Source organism: Silurus aristotelis, assembly GCF_946808225.1.
Source record: "Silurus aristotelis genome assembly, chromosome: 15".
In the NCBI taxonomy this organism is placed as follows: Eukaryota; Metazoa; Chordata; class Actinopteri; order Siluriformes; family Siluridae; genus Silurus; species Silurus aristotelis.
The window spans coordinates 7,414,437-7,437,853 of record NC_139588.1 but is presented as its reverse complement, the minus strand read 5'-3'; the positions used below and the strand labels follow the sequence as shown (position 1 = coordinate 7,437,853).

The following is a 23,417-nucleotide window of genomic DNA, read 5'->3' as shown; positions in this document are numbered from 1 at the left end:
AAATGCTGTAAAGCTGCTTTCCATGTGGTGAAGATGACTTCACGAAGGGCATCCACAGTCTGGAACTGACATCAGTTTTTGTAAACTTCCCTTGCCATCCATCCCCAAACATTCTCAAGGGGATTAGATCAGGGAAACATGCAGGATAGTCCAGAAGTGCAGCATTATCGTCCTGGTAGAGGTCCTTCGTCAGGCGGGCGTTGTGGACTACAGCGTTGTCCTGTTGAAAAACCCAGTCATTACCATACAGACGAGGGAACTTTAGTCAAGAGGGATGCCTGCTGCAACATGTCCACATAGCCAGCCGCTGTTTGATGCCCTTGTATAACCTGAAGCTCCGTTTTCCTATTGATGGAAAAAGCACCCCCAGATCATGATGAAGCCTCCTCCACTGTGCCGTGTAGAAAACAATCTCCAGTGGGATCTCCTTGTCATGTCAGGATCATTGGAAGCCATCAGGACCATCCATCATCCGAGAATAAAACTTTCCTCTATCTTTTAATGTCCCATGTTTGGTGATCCCTTGCAAATTGGAAACAGGCAGGTTTGTGGTGACATTTTTTGTTTTTTAAGCTGTTCTCTCTTATGGTTATCGTCAGCATCAGCCTTAATTTGGGTCGAGGATCAACCTGGCTTCATGGACAGCATGTCTGATCCTCCGGCTCAGTGTTTTTTTTGTTTTTTTTTGGTCCCATAACTCAGGATTTTTTAAGAAATTTCCAACCTCTGCAGCAATGGCGTGTTGCGAGAGCCCTTGCTTGTGCAGCTCAACAATCCTGCCATTTTCAAAAACAGATAACCTTTTTGCCATCAGGATATCATGACAGTGTGACTGTCTGAAGGACATCAAGGTATATTTTTTGCACATATTTTTAATTTAAAAGGCTATGGTCTTAAACTTTTGATCAGCTGATGAACAGCCTGTTTGAGTTTAAATACAGTTTTTAATAAGTAGCCTACTCTATTTTTTTGTCTCTTGCTCTTGTTTGTTTTTTTTGCCATTTTTAAGCAGTTCTTACAATCTGGTTTTGATCCACAAGCACACAAAACTATGTTTATATAACAAGCTTTCAACAAGCTGCATCAAAAGACAAATCCCAGAAAGAGGAATATATTTATAATTATGTCCCAATTACATAAAGCAATAGCCCATACAAATGTTTTCTATAATTTTTTTTTTTTATTAGTTTCATCTATAAATGAGATTATTCAGACTTGATTAAATTACAAGCCTTCAATCATTTAAAAATGAATGCTGACTGGAGTAGTGTAATGGAATGCTTAAAGGGCTGGAATGGTAAACAGAAGCGCTATGTTTTCAGATGCTGCACTGCTGAAGCTTCTTATCGGCCTGCTTCAGGGAGATCCAGGTGTTGAGCATTGAGGCACGAAGTTTAGCCCACACCAAGTGATCAGTCAGACCCAGGATCTGAGCAGCATGTTGAGCAGCCGAGTCTGGAGACAGAACCGTAGAACAGCCCAAACCTGAAGGAGAGTGAAAATAAAAAAATAATTAATGGGTGGAGGAGTAATTTGCCATTTGGGAGAAGCACTTTGCACTGGGAAAAACAAGGCATACATACAAACAAAACCACCACAAACACGATCAACGCCTAAAGCCAAGCCTTAAAAATGTATTATATGTACCAGAAAGAGAGTAAGCAGGTGACTCAGTCCATACCACCCAAGTGTAGTGTATCAACTTTCAAATGACTGGAAGAGCTAACAAACTAACAAATCGTACAGAGCACACTCATCTCCTTAATGGTGCACAGCAAAGGCACAGCAAAGGCACAATTCAGAAGAAGAAAAAAAAAAAAACACTACAAAGCACTTTACATATAGTTGTAGGTTTTCCTCCCATTGCCTCGCACTCTAGTTTCTTTAAAATCTCCTCGAGTTCATATGCTTACACCTTTTTAATCCATCTAAATCATCCTGCTTATCCCATTAAATGTTGCAGACTTGTATGTATTGCATTATGATTGCAAAACCAATATTTGGAAATGCCTTCTTTTCATAACGATTTTTCTACATAGAAATAAAATACAGCACAATTACATTTTTAATTTGTGTACCAAAAACAGGAACTGTTCTTAGAAATGCTTACTATGAAAGTAATTGTGTATTGATAGAAGCACACTAATTTTTTTTGCTATTGTAGAGTAGGGCAGCTCTTAGTATTTAATTATTTTGGGTGTAACACACATCCTTCACTTAAAAAAAAAAACTGTATTTCTAGTTATGTTTTAAAATATGTTTTTATTTATTTTTTATTTTTTGAAAAGTATAGTCAGTATTTAAATTTTACCAAAGTAAAGAAGTTTGGACTCAGACATGTACTTAAGTAAAAAGTAGCCCTTGCTACTACCTGTTTTAGTGCCACGCTGGTAACTGAACCTCACATCATATTAATATTACGGACGGTTAACGAGGTGATACCGTTGAAACTGTACCTTTTCTAACTTTTATAGTGATTATGTAATCAGAGAATATTTGTTTTGGATGACCGTTTTCTATTAAATTATTTATTATGTCTGAAAGGCAAATAACTGAGATTCAGGTTGTTGTTTTTTTTGCATGTCTGTGAAGAGAGAGAGAGAGAGAGAGAGAGAGAGAGAGAGAAAGACGGTAGAGAGCGCCCTCTGGCTGTTTTCTTTATTTTATAAAATCACTGAGTTTTGTTATGAGTGTATAAAAGTAGGAAAGTGGTGTATTGTTCTTATCTGTACGCTCAAAAAAGATAGTAACTGAAATTCATGAGAGTTATAAGGGAGAAAAAAAAAAGGCCACAAAATGTGCCGCCGCATTTGTCGACCCCGAAGGGTTAATTGCCAGATGTGCCCACCATGGCAGATTTTGGCGTTTGATTTGAGACTTTGAGCATCATTAAAACACGTTTATTGATTTTTAAAAAAAAAGTTGTGGTGGAGTTTATTTATATCTGAGTACAGAAATAATGTCGTGAATAAATGTGTGGTACGTTAAAGGTTTTAATTTCGCTACTGTTTGTTTTTAATTTTATTGATTACATTTATTTTGTGTTTTAAAGGGTATTGCATTCATTAGATTTTTTTATTTTATTATTGATAAGTATATATGTATATTTTATTTTATTTAAACCAAGCAGGCATTGTATTTTAAACTGTTAAAAGAATATTAAAATAAACTTTACAAGCAATATTATGTTCAGCCTTTTTCCCGCCCAACTATACTGAAATTGAACCGAATTCTGACTTAAACACCGAGGTACATACAGAAATATGGATTTTAGTAATTAAAGTATTTAAGTGTGTAGCTCTGCTTCATGGCAGTCCATCGTGGAGAAACAAAGTCCCTAGAACAAAACCAGCAGATGAACCCTTACCACTAGGCATGCGTAAAGATGACCAGATGTCTTGAGCACCCCAGTCAGATGTAACGGGAGGACAGTTAATGACCGGGAAAACCGTGTTTCCGGACATCACTGGACCCAAACCGTTACTCCTCCCTGCGACGGCTACAAAAATGGTGGGAACACCATCACCTGAGAAAATAAAAGCACATAAATATCGAAGGTACCGAGACTGTGGTTTCAATGCAATTCTAAACAAAACTCATTTCTCCACACGGTCTTACCCTCGTATTCGGATTTGATGCGGAGTGTCTCGTCGGGGCCTTTGTGCGCAGAGGTGACTCGGAGATGGCAGGCGATGCCGTATGCGCTGCAAGCTTTCCGAATTCTCTCGCAGTGAGCCATGTCGGACGTAGAACCCATCAGTACGACGACTCTTCCACTCGCCTGCGGCTCCAGGAGCAGCTACAGGCAAAAACACGCAAGTTACAAACAGAATTCCAGCGAAGGAAGATTCTCATCCTTTTCAGAATTGTGTTTGAGGACTTGCTTCAAGAGAAGCCTGCAATATTTTGTGTCCTGTGTTGATGCTAGAAGCACAATTGGGTTTTCATGTCTGCAATCACATTTTCCATTCTGTTCTTTACCATGGTGAAAAAAAAGAGTTATTTTGTTCAATGGAAGGCAGCCATAATGCCAAATGGCTTCATTCAAACAGCTAAAAAGTGGTAAAAGTCAAATCTGAAGTAATTAAAATTACAAATAAAAAAAAAATAAAAAAATGGAGAGATTACAGTAATTCAAATGACCGCTGTGGTGAAGGCGCATGCACCGACTACTTCACAAGGACATGTCTAGTGCAGACCTGCATGAATAAAACTATTTTTACACCAAAAAGCGCCGAAGCTAATGTTCGCTGTAATCCGAAACTGTGCGTGATGCTTCCTGGTGGCCCCTGTGGTGGTTTTTTTTTATAGATTAACATGGCAGAGGTAGAGCTGTACCTTCTTGGAGACAGAACATCTGGTTTTATTTCATCCCTTTTTTTGTTGCAGAAACTAAATTGATGATTTGCTGTCTGTCTGGACCAAATAATAGTGAAATATCTGCACCATATTAAATTGCAAATAATCAGTTTTTATATCGCATAGTATTGAATCAAATCGCACTGCATCATAATAAGGGTGAATTGTAACCTAGTGTAGATTATGGTAGTGCAATAATGCTACTGCACCACATGCTGGAGCTATTGCAGTAACAAAATAGTACTTTATTATCAGTAGAAGGGGAAATACATTCTGATTTGTAAACGCAGAAATCTTCTTGAAAGAAATGTTTATTAAAAAAAAAATCTAAGTTAAAAAAAAAAAACTGCTGAGGTTCACAAGGACTCTTGTGAAAGCTACAGATTTGTAAAGGTTAAGGAGGACAAGTACACAGTGGCACGATAGGAAGAGTTAACAAGTGCAAATGGGCAAATTGTGCAATTTCAGCCAGCTAAATGTGAATGTTTAACTACCGAAGCGCATCAATTTTTAACTGCGTGTCTGATCTTTAAATGGGAAATTACTACAACATATGGCAGGTGCCTATGAAGGGTTCTATGGCCAAACAGCCCGTGTGCTTCATAAGAGCAGAAGGAACAAAAAGAGGATAAATTAAATAGCTAGGATCAGCAGCATAAAAGTACATAATGGAAAGCTCTGTGTGTACCTGCACTCTTTCAGCCACCCATTCAAAGTTTTTCTTGACCATCTGCATAGCTTCAGGTGTGACCTCTTTCAAGTCACGATAAACCTGCATAAAGCAAAGAGGAACGAGACACACCGTAAGTTGCTGGACAAAGTAATAGTTTCTAGCAAAACTGAACTGTTTCTGTATTAAAGTGCAGGTCAAATGTTCACATGAAGGACATAAATTACATTGTCTATACATGAACACTACTAACTGCTAGGCTGGCTCTGCACCATTACATGCGGTTTTATCTTGACATCCTTCTAATTTGCTGAAATATTGATTATATTGAATAGTAAACGAAGCAAAGTGATGGACACACAAGGATCACCAAGAACATGAAACTTGCCTGTTTGTCTTTCTGTTGGCTGCGATCCCCAGCTGGCCATAATCTCCAGGAGTCGTTGTCAATCACATCAGCCATGGTAACTTCTTTAGTGGTCACGTTCACGCCAAACTCGATCTAAACGCATCGACAAGATTCGTCCATGCTACGAGTAAATACTTCACTAATGATCAGCGATGATGGAAAAGGACAATGAAATGTTTGGCACAACACTACACTGCTTCAAAATACAACCCAGTCCAGTGTCTTAAAGTACCTTCATATCGACCAGAGTGCAGTTCTGGGTGGCCCAGGCCTTCTCCAGGACCTCAAAGATGGCCACTGTGCTCTTACTCATAACGTCTACCTCACAGCGGCCAATCGACAATCCTGCCAGCTCTAATTTAGCTGCTATTAACTGCTCCTCAGACCACTGTGGGTCATTATTGGCGTCATCCTGAGAGGAAAGAAAAGACGAAGGCACGTGAAATCACATTCCAATTACAATAAAAGTTAAAGAAAGATAGAAAAGCTGATTATGGATCATCTGTAAGATTATCTGAGAGACAATCAGCAAACTCACTCAACACTCCAGTGATAATTCAGCCTCATCATTTACTTTCATTATAAAGCGGTTCTCTAATAAACATGAACCAATATATTGAACAGACCACAGCTTACTTAATGATCAGATTTAGGCACAAAATGTCAGGTACCCACCTTGAAGAACATCTCCATTTTCAATGGTGAGAAGCGATAGCCTTCTTTGACGCCCGGATTCCTTTTAAGGAAGGAACCTGTGGCGATGCGTCTACACACCCACTCGATGGGGATCATCTCACAGTGATTGGCGATAAACGCCGTCTCCGAATGCTGCTTCACGAACGCGGTCTTTATTCCTGACAGGAAAAAAATGTATAAAAGCAAAGTAATGGGATAAAGAAATTGCTGTTGCTTGTGGTGCAATAAAATGCCACGATGCGAGTGGGCCGATACATACTCGAGTATAGAATTTTTTCTCTTATCGCCATGTCAACGTCTATGGTTATATTAATGGCGAAAGCTTAGTTTTGTTAAACAATTTGATAGAAATTATTAAATAAAGATGTTCAAGATGACTTTTCTCTATAAACTTAAATACTTAGTTTGGGATAATTTGCTTAAAAACCTTTGAGTGTGTGAACAGAGCAGAACAATTTCCTCCAAGGGCTGGAAGTATTATACCATTTTTTATTTCACCAAATAGTCAGGAAAAAAAATATCATGGTGGGTTAGCCATTACAGATAAAGAAGTCAATATCTAAAGGCTGGACGGTGAGCATAAACGGGCAGCGTAAATCAATTTCGATTTAATTCAAGAAAGCACACGAGTCACGAGGCAAAAATGTAACAAATCGAGTGTTCTCCTGATCCACAGATGGACTACAATTCAATTATTCCAATTAACTAATGATGAGTTAAAAGGGAGATGCTTTTGAATTATTCACGTCAATGAGCGTTTCATGTTACGTTTTAACATGTAAAGGTTTTTTTTTTAAAGAAAACTGAAAAAAACACTTTTCTTTAGGTATTGAGATCAGCAATTAAATTGGCCACAAAAAAAGTATGCTGCTTTGTGGGTAACTGTATGTCACCACGACTTCGAGGAAACAACCTGTAGAAAGGAAACCTTTTAACATTGATACAAAAGGAGTTTCCAGATGTCTTCAGACTTCACATTGCAACTAGTGTTACCTGGTTACATTAGGCAAAAGCCCGAGATCAAAATAATGTAATTACAAGTTAAAAGCTTCAATAAAGCAATAGTTCACACTTTAAACAGTCCCACCAGCTTCTTGCAGGAGCTTGAAGATACAACTGGTGGTCTTGTTGGAGATCGCTGCCTTGCCCTCCATTTGGTCTTTCCTCACTGCATTTCCTGCTGTGATCTGGTCTTTGGACTGAACCAGAACTTGGCCGGTCATGTCCGGAAGCTCAAAGATCTGCTTGGTCTTGCCCTCGCTGAGCTTCTTACCAAGTTTCAGGTCTAATAAGTGGTAGAAGAAAGTACAACAAAGCAACAAGTTCTCATTAAATGATGACTAGTTCCATAGGCTGGAGATTCCCTTGAAACTGCATGATTCCCCTGTTCCATAATTCAAAAATCACTTTAAATAATTTTGTCAAATATATAAATGTATCAAGACACCAATCACAGACACAAAACATCTTTTACAAAAAATTTTTTATAAGCCTCTCGGTCTAATTCGCTGTGTAATTAAAGTTCGAATAAACCCTAAATTTAATGAATAAAGAAATAAGTGGCTCTAAAAATACATTTTGTAGTTATGTAGGCATAATTAACATGTCAGTAATGTTTGCTACAAAAGGTCTTTTAGGTCTTACACAGGAAATGCTTTTGAGAAAGAAATGCATCATCAATGAGATTATTGCACTTGACCAATTCTCTTGTTGCAATTTATGCGTGATAAGAAATAAATTGGATGTAAACACGTGTGTGGAAATATGTATTTATGTCCCATTATTCTCGAAATTTAAATGTACCGAATCACAAACAAGCAAGAGAGGAACCAATTTTTTTTACAATGAAAAACAGGAGTTGGATGTGGCTAGATTACATGATGCAACATGCACAGGATTTGCGCGTTCTCAGGGAATAAAAAGCAGGAAGACACAAATCAACTAGCACAAGAACTGAACAAGACCTAACTGCCCGAACAGAATATTGCACTGCAGTAAATCTAGGGCAACAGTGTAGATTTATTCATTCATAGAGACTCAAAGCACTTTTTGTATGTCGCTGTGGTCAAGTGCGTCTGCTAAATACCATAAATGTAAACTGATCAAGCTATATCTTCAGTAGAATTACTACTGCATGTGAACGTGATCAATCCTTTCAAGTGTTTCCTTGGCACTCTGAAATGAATCTCACGAGCAAAGCCGCCAGTACGCGCGGTCTTAATAGTGGATTTAAGGCTCTAATGAACGTTTTATTTAATTTATTCAAATCAATGATGTACATTACTGTGTAGACGATACAAAAGATATATAATTTTTTTTTTTTTTTTTTTTTACACACACACACACACACACACACACACACACACACACCAACAACTGGGGGACCCCCCATAAGACTTGACTCAATTCGAGCACTGCTTTTTAGGGCGGATGGAAACTTTTAAAAAAGGAAACAGACTATTTAGAATCGAAGGAAACAGACTTTTTAGTTGTCAGGTTATTTTTACATAAAGACTTCCCGAATGCACTGAGACAGACACAAACAAACAAACAAACACACACACACACACACACACACACACACACACACACACACACACACACACACACACACTCTCATCAATGCAATCTCCACACAACTACATACCTGCTGTCGACGCCATGTCTTTTACAACTCTGTTCTCCTGCAAAAAATAAAAATAAGCTCATGAGTCCCAGACACCATTATGATCATCATGCACAATGTTACAGATGAAGCTGATCTACCTGCAGGTCGAGAGCTGGAGATCTGAACGTAGGCAACACGCGAGGGGGAAAAGCGGGCGAGATGGAAGAAGGTCGACACGAGTTACGACACTTTATAAGGCAGTGACGCCATCTTCACCACGTGGAAAAGTCTCGTGTCCTGCTCAGTTTTTCTGATCACACACTGATTTCACTCTCTGCACATTCTCCTAAAGATATCTGAGTAGTTTGTTCCAAGCTTATATTTATTTATTTTTCTCCAAACTAATTACATTTGCACGATTATTTCCATTGTCAATACAGAAACGGTTTCGTACTTAGTTTTTTTGTTTTCAGGCGCCCAGAAATGTAGATAATTTGTAACTATTTGAACCCCTCCCCTTTTCTGGAGTTGGTACGTTCCAGTTTAAGCGTCCGCATGAGGCAACACGTGGTTGGACTGGGAGATTATTGGGGCAGCGTGGGGAGTGAAAAGTTGTAGTTTTTGTAGATCTGGGTGGATTTCTTTGGACTTCTGTTGACCATGGAGTTTGAGGAATCAGGGATCGGGGAGGAATGTGGGGTTTTTGGGTGCGTTGCTGCAGGCGAGTGGCCAACACAACTAGAGGTGGCACAGATTCTAACTCTGGGGCTTGTAGCTTTGCAGCACAGGTAAGAGAAGAGTTTACACTCCTGATGCATGTGTCCCTGCACTTCTTTCTATTCATTCAAACTAGAACAGACCTGACAAGATGCTTTAGTTGATCCCAGCAAACGTTTCCACATGTCAGATGACTCCCCCAGAGTTGGAGGTGCCAATACTTTAAAACATCCCTATAATTGAAATCTCATGTGCAAGTCTCCAGTGCATGTGGTCTTACGATTTAGGCTCTAACAGCCCTGAGACTAAAGTCTATAGACTTGATTTAGTTTCAGTTTAAAGGGTGTAAAGCCTTTAACATTTTGGTTCAAGCAAACTTAAAAGGACATATAAGCCTTAAGCACTAATTATTATTTTTAATTACAAAAATATAACTTATTATGGCTATAAAATCAGAGATCCTTAACTTATGGGTTAAATGAATGAAATGCAAAGTAACATTTCTCACATTCTTGCACACCAGTCAAGGTTTCACATTTTCTTGACCTTGCATTTACAAATAAATCAGGTGTGTATCAGGTCAGATACGTGAAAATCAACAAGACGTCTTATTGGAAATTCGTCTCTCACTTTTGGTTGGTGTGATACATCCCTGAGCTAAAGCATTGGACCTGGGTTAATACTTGTTTCTTTGCATAAATATCCAGATTTGGCAGTTATATTAGCAAAACTCGCCTGTTATTCTTATGTAGAAGTGAAAGATTAGCCTAGATATGACTATTTCATGACATTTCATCTCACATGCCAAAACCACATTGTCTATCTGACAGTTTTCAGAGGGAACCTTTAATCATTAACAATGATGCTAAACACACTGGGAGAACTTTGTTAAAACCTGACACTGTCATCCTGACTGTTGTCAAATGCCGCATCCCAAAACTTTTACTGTATGTTCAAACATTTTTATCTCCGGGTTGGTTTCTAATCTACATGAGAGGGTTTTAAAATGTAAATGGTGTTTGTAATAGGAAAATACACTGCCTGTTCAAGAAAAAAGTCACCACCTGGAAGAGCCTCCCATTGGATAATTACTGCATGGGTGATTTATGTTTTAACTGGCAACAAGTTATTTGCCTAACTGATGCAGTGAGTAGCTTCAAATTTCTTAAACAACCATGTCGGAAGACACATCCTGTGGTCATGGAAAAGATGTTAATCTGTTTCGGAAGGGTCAAATTATTGGCATGCATCAAGCAAAGAAAACATCTAAGGAGATTGCTGAAAATTGGGTTAAGAATTGTCCAACGCATTATTAAAAACTGGAAGGGTAGTGGGGAACCATTGTCTTCGAGGAAGAAATGTGATCGGAAAAAAAATCTTGAATGATCGTGATCGGCGATCACTTAAACTTTTGGTGAAATCAAATCGTAAAAAAACAAAAGAACTTACAGTTATGTTTAATAGTGAAAGTAAAAGCATTTCCACATGCACAATGCGAAGGGAACTCAAGGGATTTAGACTAAACAGCTGTGTAGCCTTAAGAAAACTACTTGTCAGTGAGGCTAGTTGGAATAAACACTTCCATTTGCTAGGGAGAATAAAGATTGCATTAAAGAAGGTCATGTGGTCTGCTGAGTCCAGATTTACCCTGTTTTAGAGTGATGGGCCCCTAAGGGTATAAAGAGAGGTGGATGATATACCTACTGTACAAGCCTGTGGGGGCAGTGCTATGATCCGAGGTTGTTGCAGTTGGTCAGGTCTCGGTTCAGCAACATTTTGTGCCCAAAGAATGAGGTCAGCTGACTACCTGAATATACTGAATGACCAAGTTGTTCCATCAATGGATTTACTTTCTTCCTCTGATGGCATTGGCATATTTCAAGCTGACACTGCAAGGATTCCTCTGGCTCAAATTGTGAAAGAGTGGTTCAGGGAGCATGAGAGATCATTTTCACACATGGATCGGCCACCAGTCTAGACTTTAACCTCATTGAGAATCTTTGCAATGTGCTGGAGAAGACTTTGCACAGCAGTCTGACTCTTCCATCATCAATACAAGATTTTGGTAAAAAATGACTGCAACTCTGGACAAAAATGAATGTGGTGACATTGCAGAAGCTTATTAAAAAGATGCCACGCCGAATGCTTTCTGTAATCAAAGCTAAAGGCGGTTGAAATTAAATATTAGTGTGTTTTTTTTTATTTTTTAGAATGGGCAGTGTAATTTAGTCTTGGTACTAAGTGAGTACCATTTCTTGGTATTAAGTGATGGTCATATTTCTAGAAATTAACAAACACCCTATCTGTAAACCAGTGACCCATCTTGTGGTCATGACCTCTAGTTTGAGAACCCCATGGATTGCTGAGTGGTCATTGTACCGAAGTGTCATATCAGCTTACCAGGTTATCATTTGTGTTGGCCATAGAGCACACAGAGCTGATTTCCATAATTGGAATGTATTGATCCGGCTCCTCCTTGAATTGATAGTCAATGTGCTCAGACCAGTCTGTGCTGCTGTCTTCATCATCCACACACTCCTGAAACCTTTTACTGAAAACGTTGTAATCTGGAAACACAAGATTTAGGGAATCGAAAGAAGTTCATATCAAGTCACGGGTTTCATTGTGAAATGTATGATCATACATAAGACCTTTTGTAGACATAATCTATAGTCTAGCTTCAATTGATCTAACAGTCAATTTATTATTTTTTTTTTTCTAACCTTAAAAGACATTGTGACTTTCAAGTCATCACATTTTGCTCATTCAACTAACCCTAGTTATTTGTGTTAAGAGGGTGGTCACATGATTTCTGTCAAATTAAAAATGACTAAAATTGTTTAAAAAAAATTGAAGGTTAATGAACCTTCATCTGTAGCCTTCCGCTTTTTTCCTCTTAACCCGGGAGGTTCTATTTCTGTGAATGTTGTCTCCGAATCACCTGTGGACACACACACAATATATTTTCTGCACAGTTGAGCAGACTTGGACATATCCATCCAATTCAGTCCTCCTCCATACATACCTGCTGTGACTGAATGACTGGACAAAGGCCTTTCCTCATATCTTGTCCGGACGCCATCTTTTGACCTCAACACCATGCCTTTTAACCGATCCTCTGTTTCATATTCTACCTCAGCGAGTTCCTCTGGCCTCAAAATGCCATCTGCTCTAGCCTCGTTTTGGAAGGCTCTCGTGACAGTGCCTGGAGACCTTCTAAAAAAGGCATCATCCACGGCCCGCTGATCGTATTCAACAGCAATGACGTCACTATGCTCATGTCCAGGCATTTCACAAATTGAATGCTCCTCCAATGTGGGAGGACTGAACATTCCAGAGTTTCTGTACAGGCCTCGGACTGGCTGGGACAAAATGCTGTCTAGCTGCTCGTAGAACTTCATGATGCGTCGAGTATCTCCGATATCAGCCTTGCCCCTCTGCAAGGAGCGGTACAAATATTTGAGGTTCTTGTATTTGGTGCGACACTGCTTCCAGTCCCTCTCCACACCCTGCTGAAGGAGCCGGCGCGAGATCTGCACAAACACATCCTTGTTTCGGGTCGAGCCTTGCAGCTGTTGTTGGATTCTCTCCTCGGACCAAATATTGAGCAGCGCCGCCACTTCCTCCTCAGACCAGTTCCGGCCTGAGTCGTGGACTGTGATCACGTTTTCCTCATCTGATGGTTTTCTGGTCACTGGAGATATGGCTGACCCTATATTAGAAGATAGCGGATTTGTATAATTGCAAACATTTTCACCTACTAAATCAGTTGTCTGAGTTTTTGTTCAGACGACACACCTGTATCTTTTGTAATGAGATGTTGAGAACCGGCTTTTTTTATCGTTTGCATATCTGCCTGACGTGAATCTTTGATGAAATGAGAAGTGGCAAATGCAAAGAAAAAGCAATTATACGCCAAATTTGAAATCGGTCTTTTGCGTAAGATAAAAAAAACCAAATAATTTACCAACCCTAGCATATGTGTATTCTCTTACCGTCATCAATCTTAATGTAGTGAGATTCTCCTGACTCTCTTCTCGCAGCTGCCTGATCTCCTTCTGCCCCCTTTCTCGGAGAATCCTCCTCCTCATCATCTAGAAAGTCCTCAATCTCCTTGCCCTGCAAGATTGCGTCGACCTCCGCGAAGAAGCGCATAGGTCGACCTTGGCTCTTGCTGACCTTGTAGTCATATTTGAGGTTCTTGTATTTGGTGCGACACTGTCTCCAGTCTCGCACAACTCCATGCTGGAGTTCCAGACGGCGGGCCATCTCCTGGAAAATCGCTTTGTTTCGGTGGGTGCTCTGTAGCCGCACTTGCATTTCCCGGTCAGACCAGATATTAAGAAGAGCTCGAATCTCTTTATCAGACCAGTGTCTCCCTCCCTCCATCCCAGTGAGAGAAACAAAATGTTGATCACTTCCTGTATGGAAAAAAAAAATGAGCAAAATGAGTAAATACTTGAACTAGCACAGGAATTAGACTTGGTCTAGATATTTGCACACAGGGGGCACAATTTTGCTTTGGAGATTACTTGATTCTCTCAAACCACTTCTGGAGGATGAATACAATGACACATGTTGTTTGCCTAGCTAATGGATAAAGGCGATGCTAAAACAGCAGAGATTCAGGTGACGTGTTTAAACTGTCAGGTGTACGCAGTTACTTTAATACCAGGTGTAAACAATGTGCGTTTAGAGCTTAAACTTTTATTCATCTTCTATTCTGTATTTCTATATGAGCTTTTATGATAAAACAAGCTAAACCCCTACTGGCCTGAGTAATTATTCTGAAATCTAGTATAAGTAGAAGAAACTTTATTTAAGGTTCCGCTTTTTCCGCCGAGTTGTTAACTGTTAAAACAACGACAGTTCTGTAGTTGGGTTAAAAAGATGTTTAAGGGCTTTCAATATCCGGTGCTTTTTAATTCTTAGTTTTAATTAGTTTGGTTTTCTGTTATTAACTTAACAGCAAAGTATTTATTTATTGTATTTTAAATGTATTGAAAGTATAAAGTTTCCGGAAAATAATTGTTAAAATGTAAAGAGAAAAGTTTAACATATCCGAATCGGTTGAGTTTGTGGCGGATGTTTACCTTCCGGAAAGTTGCTCAGAGAAGCATTGCCTTGTCTTCTGTTGGATGGACTGGCTTGTTCTCCGTCCATATCGTATGACCTTTGGCCTTTCGAAGCACAGTCCATCGACGTCCTGGCGGCTGGAGGTCTCCATTCGGGTAGTGCCATTGCTCTGCTTTGTGCCTGGCAGCTTAGCCAATCCCTGTGCACACCCAACTCGCTTAGGCGGCTCGAGATGGCCTCATACTTGGCCTTGGTCTCAGTCTCGTCCCAGGCTTCTCTTTCCCTCCACACCACGAGTAAAGCCCTAACCTCTTCCCCTCCCCAGTGATCACTTAATCCTCTTTGACTTTCTTCTTCCACTCTGCCTGCTTTTTGCTCTGAAGCTTCCATGCTTTTGTAGCTCAGAAATGGTTTCTGTTGAATTTCTGCTTCTCCTTTTTTCTCTCCCTCCCCCTTTGCCTTAAGCTCAGTGTCCTAGGCAACCAGACAGTTGAGCCAGTTAGGAACGGTCATGTGACTGAGAGCGGCTTTGTGACTGGCTTAAGCTGAAGGGGGAAGGGGGTGCGGAAATGTGAGAAGTGGCTTGGCACACAAAGCTGCAGCTGCAGCAAGAACCGCAGCTAATACGCGAAACGATAAAAGCGTGTGTGTGTGTGTGTGTGTGTGTGTGTGTGTATGCCAGGTTGATTTTTTATTATTATTTTTTCCTTCCAAATTTTAGAGCCGTGTGGAGTGTTTCTGTGTCATAGGCATGTTGTTTCATTCTGCTCTGCAAACCATTTTTGTACACCGTTCTCTCTCTTCTGTCTCCCCCCTTCATCCTCCCTTTTTCTGTGAAAACACACTTCACACACAAACCAGTTTGATCTGCCTCTGGGCTCGAAGCAAGGCAACTGCCGAGCCATAAACCACGCTGGAAGATCATGCTTGTTTCATTTTGAAAGGTTTTTAATAGAGGCATGAAGGAGAGGGATTTTTTTTTAACCTGTGTTTTTTAAATTTTTTTATTTAATTTGTCAGCCATGCTGGGGCATGTTATTGCAACATTCCCTGAACTAAAATGAACACTTCTTTTTTTTCTCTCTCTCGCTCTCTCTCTCTCTCTCTCTCTCTCTCTCTCTCTTTTCAAAGAAATGCAATATATGGTTTAACGTTGACAACTATTGCTTTTTATTTTATTTTTTTTAAATGAAAGTATTCTAATAAAGTATTGTGTACTACTTTAATATAAATTTAATATAACATGCTATAATTGGATAAATGACTTCGTATTTGTATTTAACCAGATCTGCACTACATTTTCTTCTCATGCATTAAACAGTACAGCAACAGACAAAAAAGCCTGGCAGACTGAAAACCTCAATGGGGTCAAAGCAGTTCGCACCTTCTTCTTCTTCTTCTTCTTCTTATTATTATGGCTTCTCCCATTAGGGAGACCCCACTGTCCTCCATGTCCGTCTCTTTCAAACCAACTATCTGCATGTCTTCCCTCACCACATACATAAACCTCTGTCTGACCTTTTCCCTGATTCTCACACTACAGTCTTCCTCCTTCAGTTTTTTATTTTCATCTAATTCTTCTTTCAGTCCTCACACTCCTCCACTTCTTCTTTACCTCCAAAACCATCCTACAGCCCACCATCCGATGCTGTCTAGCTACACTGTCCCCTGCCAACACCTTACAGTCTCCAATCTCCTTCAGGTTGCATCTCCTACATAGAACATAGTCCACCTGTGTGCACCTTCCTCCACTCATATACGTCACCCTATGATTTTTCCTTTTTCTTAAAATAAGTATTTACCACTGCCATTTCCATCCTTTTAACAAAATCTACCACATTCCTCTCTTTAAGGCCATACCTAACCCTTTACCTCCTCATCACCTCTGGCATTACTTACATGCCAAAATGCATTAATATATATTAACGCGGTGCTTTTATGTTTAATTAGGGGCCAGGAAAGTGCAGGCATTGTTACAAGTAATGGATCCAGTCCGCCCACCTACACCACTCTCAAGGTAATTTTTGGTTTAAAAATGTTAATTGTTCTTATAAAATTGAAAAAAGTCACATGTCTACATGAAGTAGTAAACCCTGAAACCCTAACAGAGAATCTCTGCAATGTTTTTCACACATTATTGTCAAAAATCTATTTTTTCCCCTTAATGTTTTTTCCTTCGCTGTCTTCTTAGGGCATGGGTTTAGTGAGCACAGCTTTTAAACCAGAAGACATGCTGAAGCTGCGCTATGGTAACTTGGGGATTGGGCACACACGCTATTCCACAACAGGAATGTCTGAGCTACAAAACTGCCAGCCCTTTGTGGTGGAAACTCTGCATGGCAAGATTGCAGTGGCACACAATGGAGAACTTGTCAACGCTGCTGCACTACGTAAAAAGGCAGACCAATATCTTTTAATTTCATTGTTGACTATGCAGGACTTTTTAGGAGACAAAGGGGTCGGTGAGCCTGTTTCCAGACGATACATTCCATTATTAATGAAACCGTTTATTACTTATAAATGCAAGTGCAATGCGAGTTAATCAAATACTATAAGGATCTGACTTGTATAATATAACAAACAATTCTATATGATATTACATCTATATATTCCGTGACTTTCGCTGACGTTCACATTGTACGTTGTTTCGGAAACACCTCCTGTTAGCCTATGAGTTATCACTCAATAATAGGTTAGAAGAGCAGTTTTCTTTTTCTCCTCAGTCAAGAGCCACCCAGCTTTATGTTAATGTATAGTGTTTAGAGTTTGTCAATGAATAAATAACATAAGACACGTACGTATTTACTAATTTGTTAACTAAAAATGGTCAAAATCGCATTTTTATCATTTCATGGTCAGGGGATTCAAGCATTCAAACTATTTTTCCGTTGTTTACTGTTAAAAACTTTAGTCACGTGGACATTAGAAACTGATTTGTTTCAGAGTTGGAAATTAAAAAAAATAAATAAAATAAAATAAATAAAATTATATATATATATAAAATTTTTATTTTTTTTACTGTTGACTATGCAATACTGAATGCATAGTAAACAGTAAATAATCTTAAAATCTTCCATCCAGCAGATTTTTTTTTTGCAGTCGCCACTGCCAACAAGCAGTTCCTGACCTTTAGAGCTAGTAATATTACACTGTTTCTTAAGGTCCTTAAAACATCTTTTTTTTTTTCAAATGTTAAATCATGAGCAGGGAAATTTTGATGTACCAAAATAGGATTTTTATTTGTAATCTATTAATGATTTAAATGATTTTTTTTTTTTTTTAAATAGTCAAATTTTTTTATTATTGCAATTATTTTATATTATTATTACAATTGCTTACTGGGAGTATTTTTGTGTACTTGTTGGTAACCTGTTTTTTATTATTTATTTATTTATTTATTTTATTAAATGTAGTTCATAAAGTAAACTGTAGTAAGTTCTATTTCCTACTTCATGAACAGGAGAAAGAAAGAAAACAAAAAACAAATTTGTGTTTACGTCTTCTAGGTGCTGAGACATGGTGTAGGCCTTTCCACTAGTTCAGATAGCGAGCTCATCATGCAGCTGCTTTGTCTGACTCCGCCCATGGAGGAGGTCGACGCTCCTGATTGGGTAGCACGGTGAGTTCTCCATGTTCAAGACAACCGGTGTTTAATGCTTTATGTTTAATTGTGCATGAAACTGTACACACTGTTTTGGTTAGTCGAAACACAACAACTTATACTGCAATGTGTGAAATATTCTGGTACAATCATAACTTTAGATTTTTTGGATAATTTCAGCATTAAGAACTTAATGACAGAGACACCAACATCATACTCGCTGCTAATAATGCACAAAGACGTGATCTACGCCGTGCGAGACCCGTACGGCAACAGACCTCTGAGTATCGGACGACTGGTGCCCATCTCTAAACTACACAGCTCCGGTAAGGAATAATACATAAACATGACTTTACTCAAGTTTAAACATCAGAATGAAGCCTTTTTAATATGCTACTCTTAAAATTCTGACTACTTAATGCTTACTGTTTAGAACAGCTCATCTACACCACATGAAACACCTTTCTATGTTCCTCAGGAGGTGAAGAAACGGACACAGAAGGTTGGGTCGTCTCCTCCGAGTCCTGCAGCTTCCAGTCCATTGGTGCCAAGTGAGACTTTAAAACATGTCACTTTGTAAATGGGAAACACTTCGTACAGCAGGTGGACCCTTCCCATGTCTCTGTCTTTAGGTATTATCGTGAAGTCCAGCCTGGAGAAATAGTTCAGATCTCCAAAAATGGAATCAAGAGCCTGACCATAATCCCCCGTCCCGAGGGAGACCCACCAGCCTTCTGTATATTTGAGTACGTCTACTTCGCAAGGCCAGACTCCATATTCGAAGGCAAGTGCATTATTATATTCTAAAGACGATGATCGAGTGCCATGAAATTAAATGTCACTTCCCAGTTGCTAAAAATGTCGCTTTAATATTTGAATCATGAACAATTTTAGGAAATGTTCCGAATGACAAATTTATAAATATTTTTTGAACATTTACATTTATTAAATATTTAAAAACAGTATCTCAATCATGCAACTGAGCGGCTATAGGGTCAAGTGCCTTGCTTGTGGGCTCTGGAGTGGTGGCGTGGTGGTGACTGGGATTTAAACTCATAACCTCATGAACTCATGACCTTCAGATCCAATGTCCAATCCCTTAACCACTAAGCTACCAGCACTCCATAATGGTGCTTAGTTTATCATCTTCACATCAAAGCTGGATAATAAACATGATTTGTTAGTATACTACAGAGCTGTTTAATACTTGATGCAGATTTTTTTTATGTAATAAAAAAAGTAAAACATATACAGTACAAATAAACCAAATAACAGAATGAATAGAATAATTCAATAGAAAAATGGAATAAAGGAATAAATAAAATGCCAACCTTTTTTGTTATTTATTACTGCAGAAAATACAATAAATACCGTACTTTTCGGACTATAAACCGCTACTTTTTTCCCACGTTTTGAACCCCGTGGCTTAAACAACGAAGCGGCTCATTTATTAATATTTCCTGGGTTTTTCCCGGTTTAACAAACTTCAAGCCAAAAAACTGAGCGACATAACATTAGACCAATGAAATTTCCGAACGGAAACGAAAAAACGCACCTCACCTGTGTTCTGAGCTGCACGTTTTTTTTTTAAAATGCACAACGATGCCAAAAGATAAACTCCCGAGAGAAATAGTTGTGAAAGGAAGGAGGAAGACAGTGAACAATGACTTTCTTGGTAGGCTACTGTTTAGATACAAGCCATTGTAACGCGTTGAGTCTGGGTCATGGGAGAACTCGCTAACTCCAGTTGCAACAGAAATCATAAGCACAGACAGGTTTCCAAAACGCGTGCTTTTTTATTATTCTTGGCAACAGCGTTACGGGTTAGTCAAAGAAACTGAGAAATCAGCATCAGAAAATAATACGGACATATTCCTCGGTCTCCACACATGCAGTAATATTGGAAAAATGCAGTGCCAGGCTATTCCCAAAATACCGCTATGCTCCTAAAGGAAGCGCAACATATTTCACTCGTTACACTGTGTGTACCGTGTCTTTCGTTAAAGCCTGTGTAAAGTACATTAGTGTAGACAGGTGCGGCTTATTTATGTAAAAAAAAAATATATATTTGTAAAATTCAGTGGGTGCGGCTTATATATGGGTGCGCTTTATAGTCCGGAAATTACGGTAGATACTGTAGATATGGATACTTGCTGAAAGGCCAGTTTCATTTCGCCAATCACACACGCTATCTCTTTTTCTCTCTCTCTTTTTTGACACTCTGCCCTAGTCAATGGTTTATTTCGAACAACAAACCGCTGACGAATGTCTTTAAATTGAAATAAAACCGGCAAAAAAATTTTAATTGTAAGGAACAATTTTTACGTTTTGCATCGTAGTCTCAACACCCCAAATAGGATTTATTTATTTAATAGCATCCCATCGTACATAATTGTACTTATCACAGTTAGTACACATTGTTTATATGTTTCAAAGGCATTTTTCAATTTGACCAGTTGTCTCATCAAAAAAAAAAGGGGATTTCTGTAAAAGCACTGAAACATGCATACAGATTGTTTTCTACCTTCACAAGTAGTCGTATGAGAAGTATCAAAGACAATAATGATTTCTGTTCTACACTAGAGCTTTACACTCTTCTCATTTGCCGAATCTGTGGTGGTGTGTTACAGGTCAGATGGTATATACCGTCAGGCAGCGCTGTGGACGCCAGCTGGCCATCGAGGCCCCCACTGAGGCAGATGTGGTCAGTACAGTGCCTGAATCTGCTACTCCTGCTGCTTTAGGATATGCACAAATGGTAAGAGAGGGGCAATACTGTAGACAAGATATTAAATACTGATATTAATTATACTGTATTACAACTATTGAATTCCGGAATTGTTTATTATCTAAGATGAAAAATAAATTATTTAAAAGAAATTGCATTTTTCTTCAGCTTATTCTTATTAAAGAAAAAAGAATGAGAGAATCTCTGAATTAGATTGTCTCATTAGGTAGTTTTTTTTTGCACATTTTCTCCAAAGTTGATACAACATATGTCATTTGTTGACTGTAAAACGAATAAAACAGCACCTGATATTGTCGGAAACGCAAATCCCACCAGGCCACATAAAAGGACTTCGGCTCCCTGCTTAATCCTCTCCATGTTTGTATTTACGAGCCGTACCCTGTGGCATAACTTCGATATCGTGCATTGCTCTGTCTCTTCAGTCTGGCCTGCCCTACATAGAAGTCCTGTGCAAAAACCGCTACGTCGGCAGGACCTTTATTCAACCTAACACTCGCTTGCGTCAGCTCGGGGTGGCTAAGAAATTTGGGGCGCTGACGGACAACTTCGCTGGCAAGCGAGTAGTCCTCATTGATGATTCGATCGTGAGAGGCAACACCATCTCGCCCATCATTAAACTGCTCAAAGAGGCAGGAGCAACAGAGGTAGGATCTGTATGAGTGCTAAAGCGTAATGTATACAAAGTGTCTAATCTGACATTTAATCACATTTAGTCAAGCCAAAAATCTCTAGTCCTTAATTCTTTGCTTCATTAAATAGGTCCACATTCGTGTGGCATCTCCTCCAATTCGGTTCCCTTGCTACATGGGCATCAACATTCCTACCAAAGAAGAGCTTATTGCTAACAAACCGGAGTTCAAAGACATTGCTAACTATATTGGTAAGTCAAAAAACATGGCCTACATGTATACATGTGGGCAAAACACATTGACAAAATATGAAGCTTCCAATGCTCCTGAAAACAACAAATCATTGATCAGAAAATGAGCAGTAAGTGAGTCCGAAGACTCCACTCTGCCACTATTGTCTCGTTTACTTTTGCTGCAGTGAATAGTTGGGAGGAAAATGTAGGAGCAGAAATTTACTTCAAGTCTCAAAATCATCAAGACGATTATTATGTTATTTTACGATCAACATTGACTGGAACAAAATTTGGCTTTTTTTTTTCTTATAAAAAATCTGTCCACAAATTTATACACATGGCTTAAATATTGAAAGGAGTCGAAAAGAATAATGTTACTTTATATGTTGGCCATTAAAACATTTGGCCCATTGTTTTTTCCCCACAAGTGTATAATGCAAAAAAAAAAGTATTGTATTGTTCTTAATATTTGTTTATTCTATAAACTGTGTTTAATTTTATTCATTTAAAATTTAATATACAATTTGTTTTACCTTTAATTAAATACATTTGCAATGCAAACCTTTTTTTTTTTAAAGTTTCATGTAAAAATATTTATTTACGAAATAGAATTTTCTTTTCATTTTTTTTATTTTTTTATGGATTTCTCCCTTAATTTGGTCAATATTTAGCTGAACCCTGCTAAACGACAGATACAGATTAAACTGGGGAGGGTAAAGTCCAATATGCTTCTGCTCAGCCAATGAACCTTTTGCTGCCTAAATAGAAGCATATACGTTTTAAAATAGAGTTGTGATTGGTTAGTGCCAGAGAGAGAGAAAGAAGGAATTACATCCCTCAGACCCACCCCATGGTCAGTTTTGCATTATCTGGGTTTAAACTTCTTACAAGCGTAAAAAAAAATGGTTTTGTTGTTGTTCCATCCAATGCTTTTGTCATGCTAAGTGTTCCTTTTGTGGATGTTCTGTTGTGTAGGAGCCACCAGTGTGCGCTACCTCTCTGTTGAAGGCCTGGTGACTGCAGTGCAGAGTGGGATTGAGTCATACAAGGAGCAGATCAGTTTAGGCAGCAAGGCCAGCACAAAACTGGGTCATTGTACCGCCTGCCTGACTGGCAAATACCCTGTCGAGCTGGAGTGGTGATGAAACACAAAGCAACACTACAGCCAACGTTCCACCTTGTGGAAATTCAGCTTGTGACGAGTGCTAAGCGTCGTAGGTTGATTAGATCTACTGTACTGGGAGGTTACATTGATTGCTGCAATGCTTTAATTATGGTTTATATTATCTCTCTCAAGGACATTACATTTACTCACCATTTTGTATATTTGGAAATTTGATTCCTGTGTAGAGATTTTCAGTAAATGTAAGCACTTTTTTTTTTTTTTTTTAAAGGTGAAAGTTGTTCACCTTTTCGTTGATGGACTTTGGTTCTCCTACCGTAGCTGAATGACTTATGACACTCTTGCTTCAGTGATGCATCAAAGTCCGAGCATTTCCATGTCAACCGTTTCATTATTTCTACTTATTTCTGTACCACTAAACTTTCCGTTTATGAAAAGGTACACATGCCCTTTCTTGTGACTGCATAGCATTACGATAATTAACAATTCTGAATGACATTCCTCTGTTTCCAAGTCATTTTAAGTGTGCAGTCAAAAAATCCAGTGT

General features: G+C 38.8%; 2 protein-coding genes across 2 annotated transcripts; one reads left to right on the top strand and one right to left on the bottom strand.

The window, feature by feature from the left end:
- Positions 1 to 1,160: 1,160 nt before the first annotated feature.
- On the bottom strand, positions 1,161 to 15,006 carry paics (phosphoribosylaminoimidazole carboxylase, phosphoribosylaminoimidazole succinocarboxamide synthetase). The gene is made up of 16 exons (XM_083563429.1): positions 14,553 to 15,006; positions 13,455 to 13,880; positions 12,485 to 13,171; positions 12,326 to 12,400; positions 11,854 to 12,026; positions 9,504 to 9,517; positions 8,901 to 9,012; positions 8,782 to 8,818; positions 7,222 to 7,419; positions 6,114 to 6,292; positions 5,671 to 5,850; positions 5,418 to 5,531; positions 5,048 to 5,131; positions 3,619 to 3,799; positions 3,368 to 3,526; positions 1,161 to 1,485 (listed from the first exon to the last, which is right to left on the bottom strand). The coding sequence occupies exons 1-16, from the start codon at positions 14,923 to 14,925 to the stop codon at positions 1,319 to 1,321; spliced, it is 3,159 nt and encodes a 1,052-aa protein (XP_083419555.1). The 5' UTR covers positions 14,926 to 15,006; the 3' UTR covers positions 1,161 to 1,318.
- A 4,307-nt stretch (positions 15,007 to 19,313) lies between these two features.
- On the top strand, positions 19,314 to 23,368 carry ppat (phosphoribosyl pyrophosphate amidotransferase). Its single transcript, XM_083563146.1, has 5 exons — positions 19,314 to 19,508; positions 20,277 to 20,894; positions 21,308 to 21,529; positions 21,645 to 21,765; positions 22,723 to 23,368. Exons 2-5 carry the CDS (start codon positions 20,772 to 20,774, stop codon positions 22,887 to 22,889), a joined length of 633 nt encoding a protein of 210 aa, XP_083419272.1. The 5' UTR covers positions 19,314 to 19,508; positions 20,277 to 20,771; the 3' UTR covers positions 22,890 to 23,368.
- Positions 23,369 to 23,417: the final 49 nt, after the last annotated feature.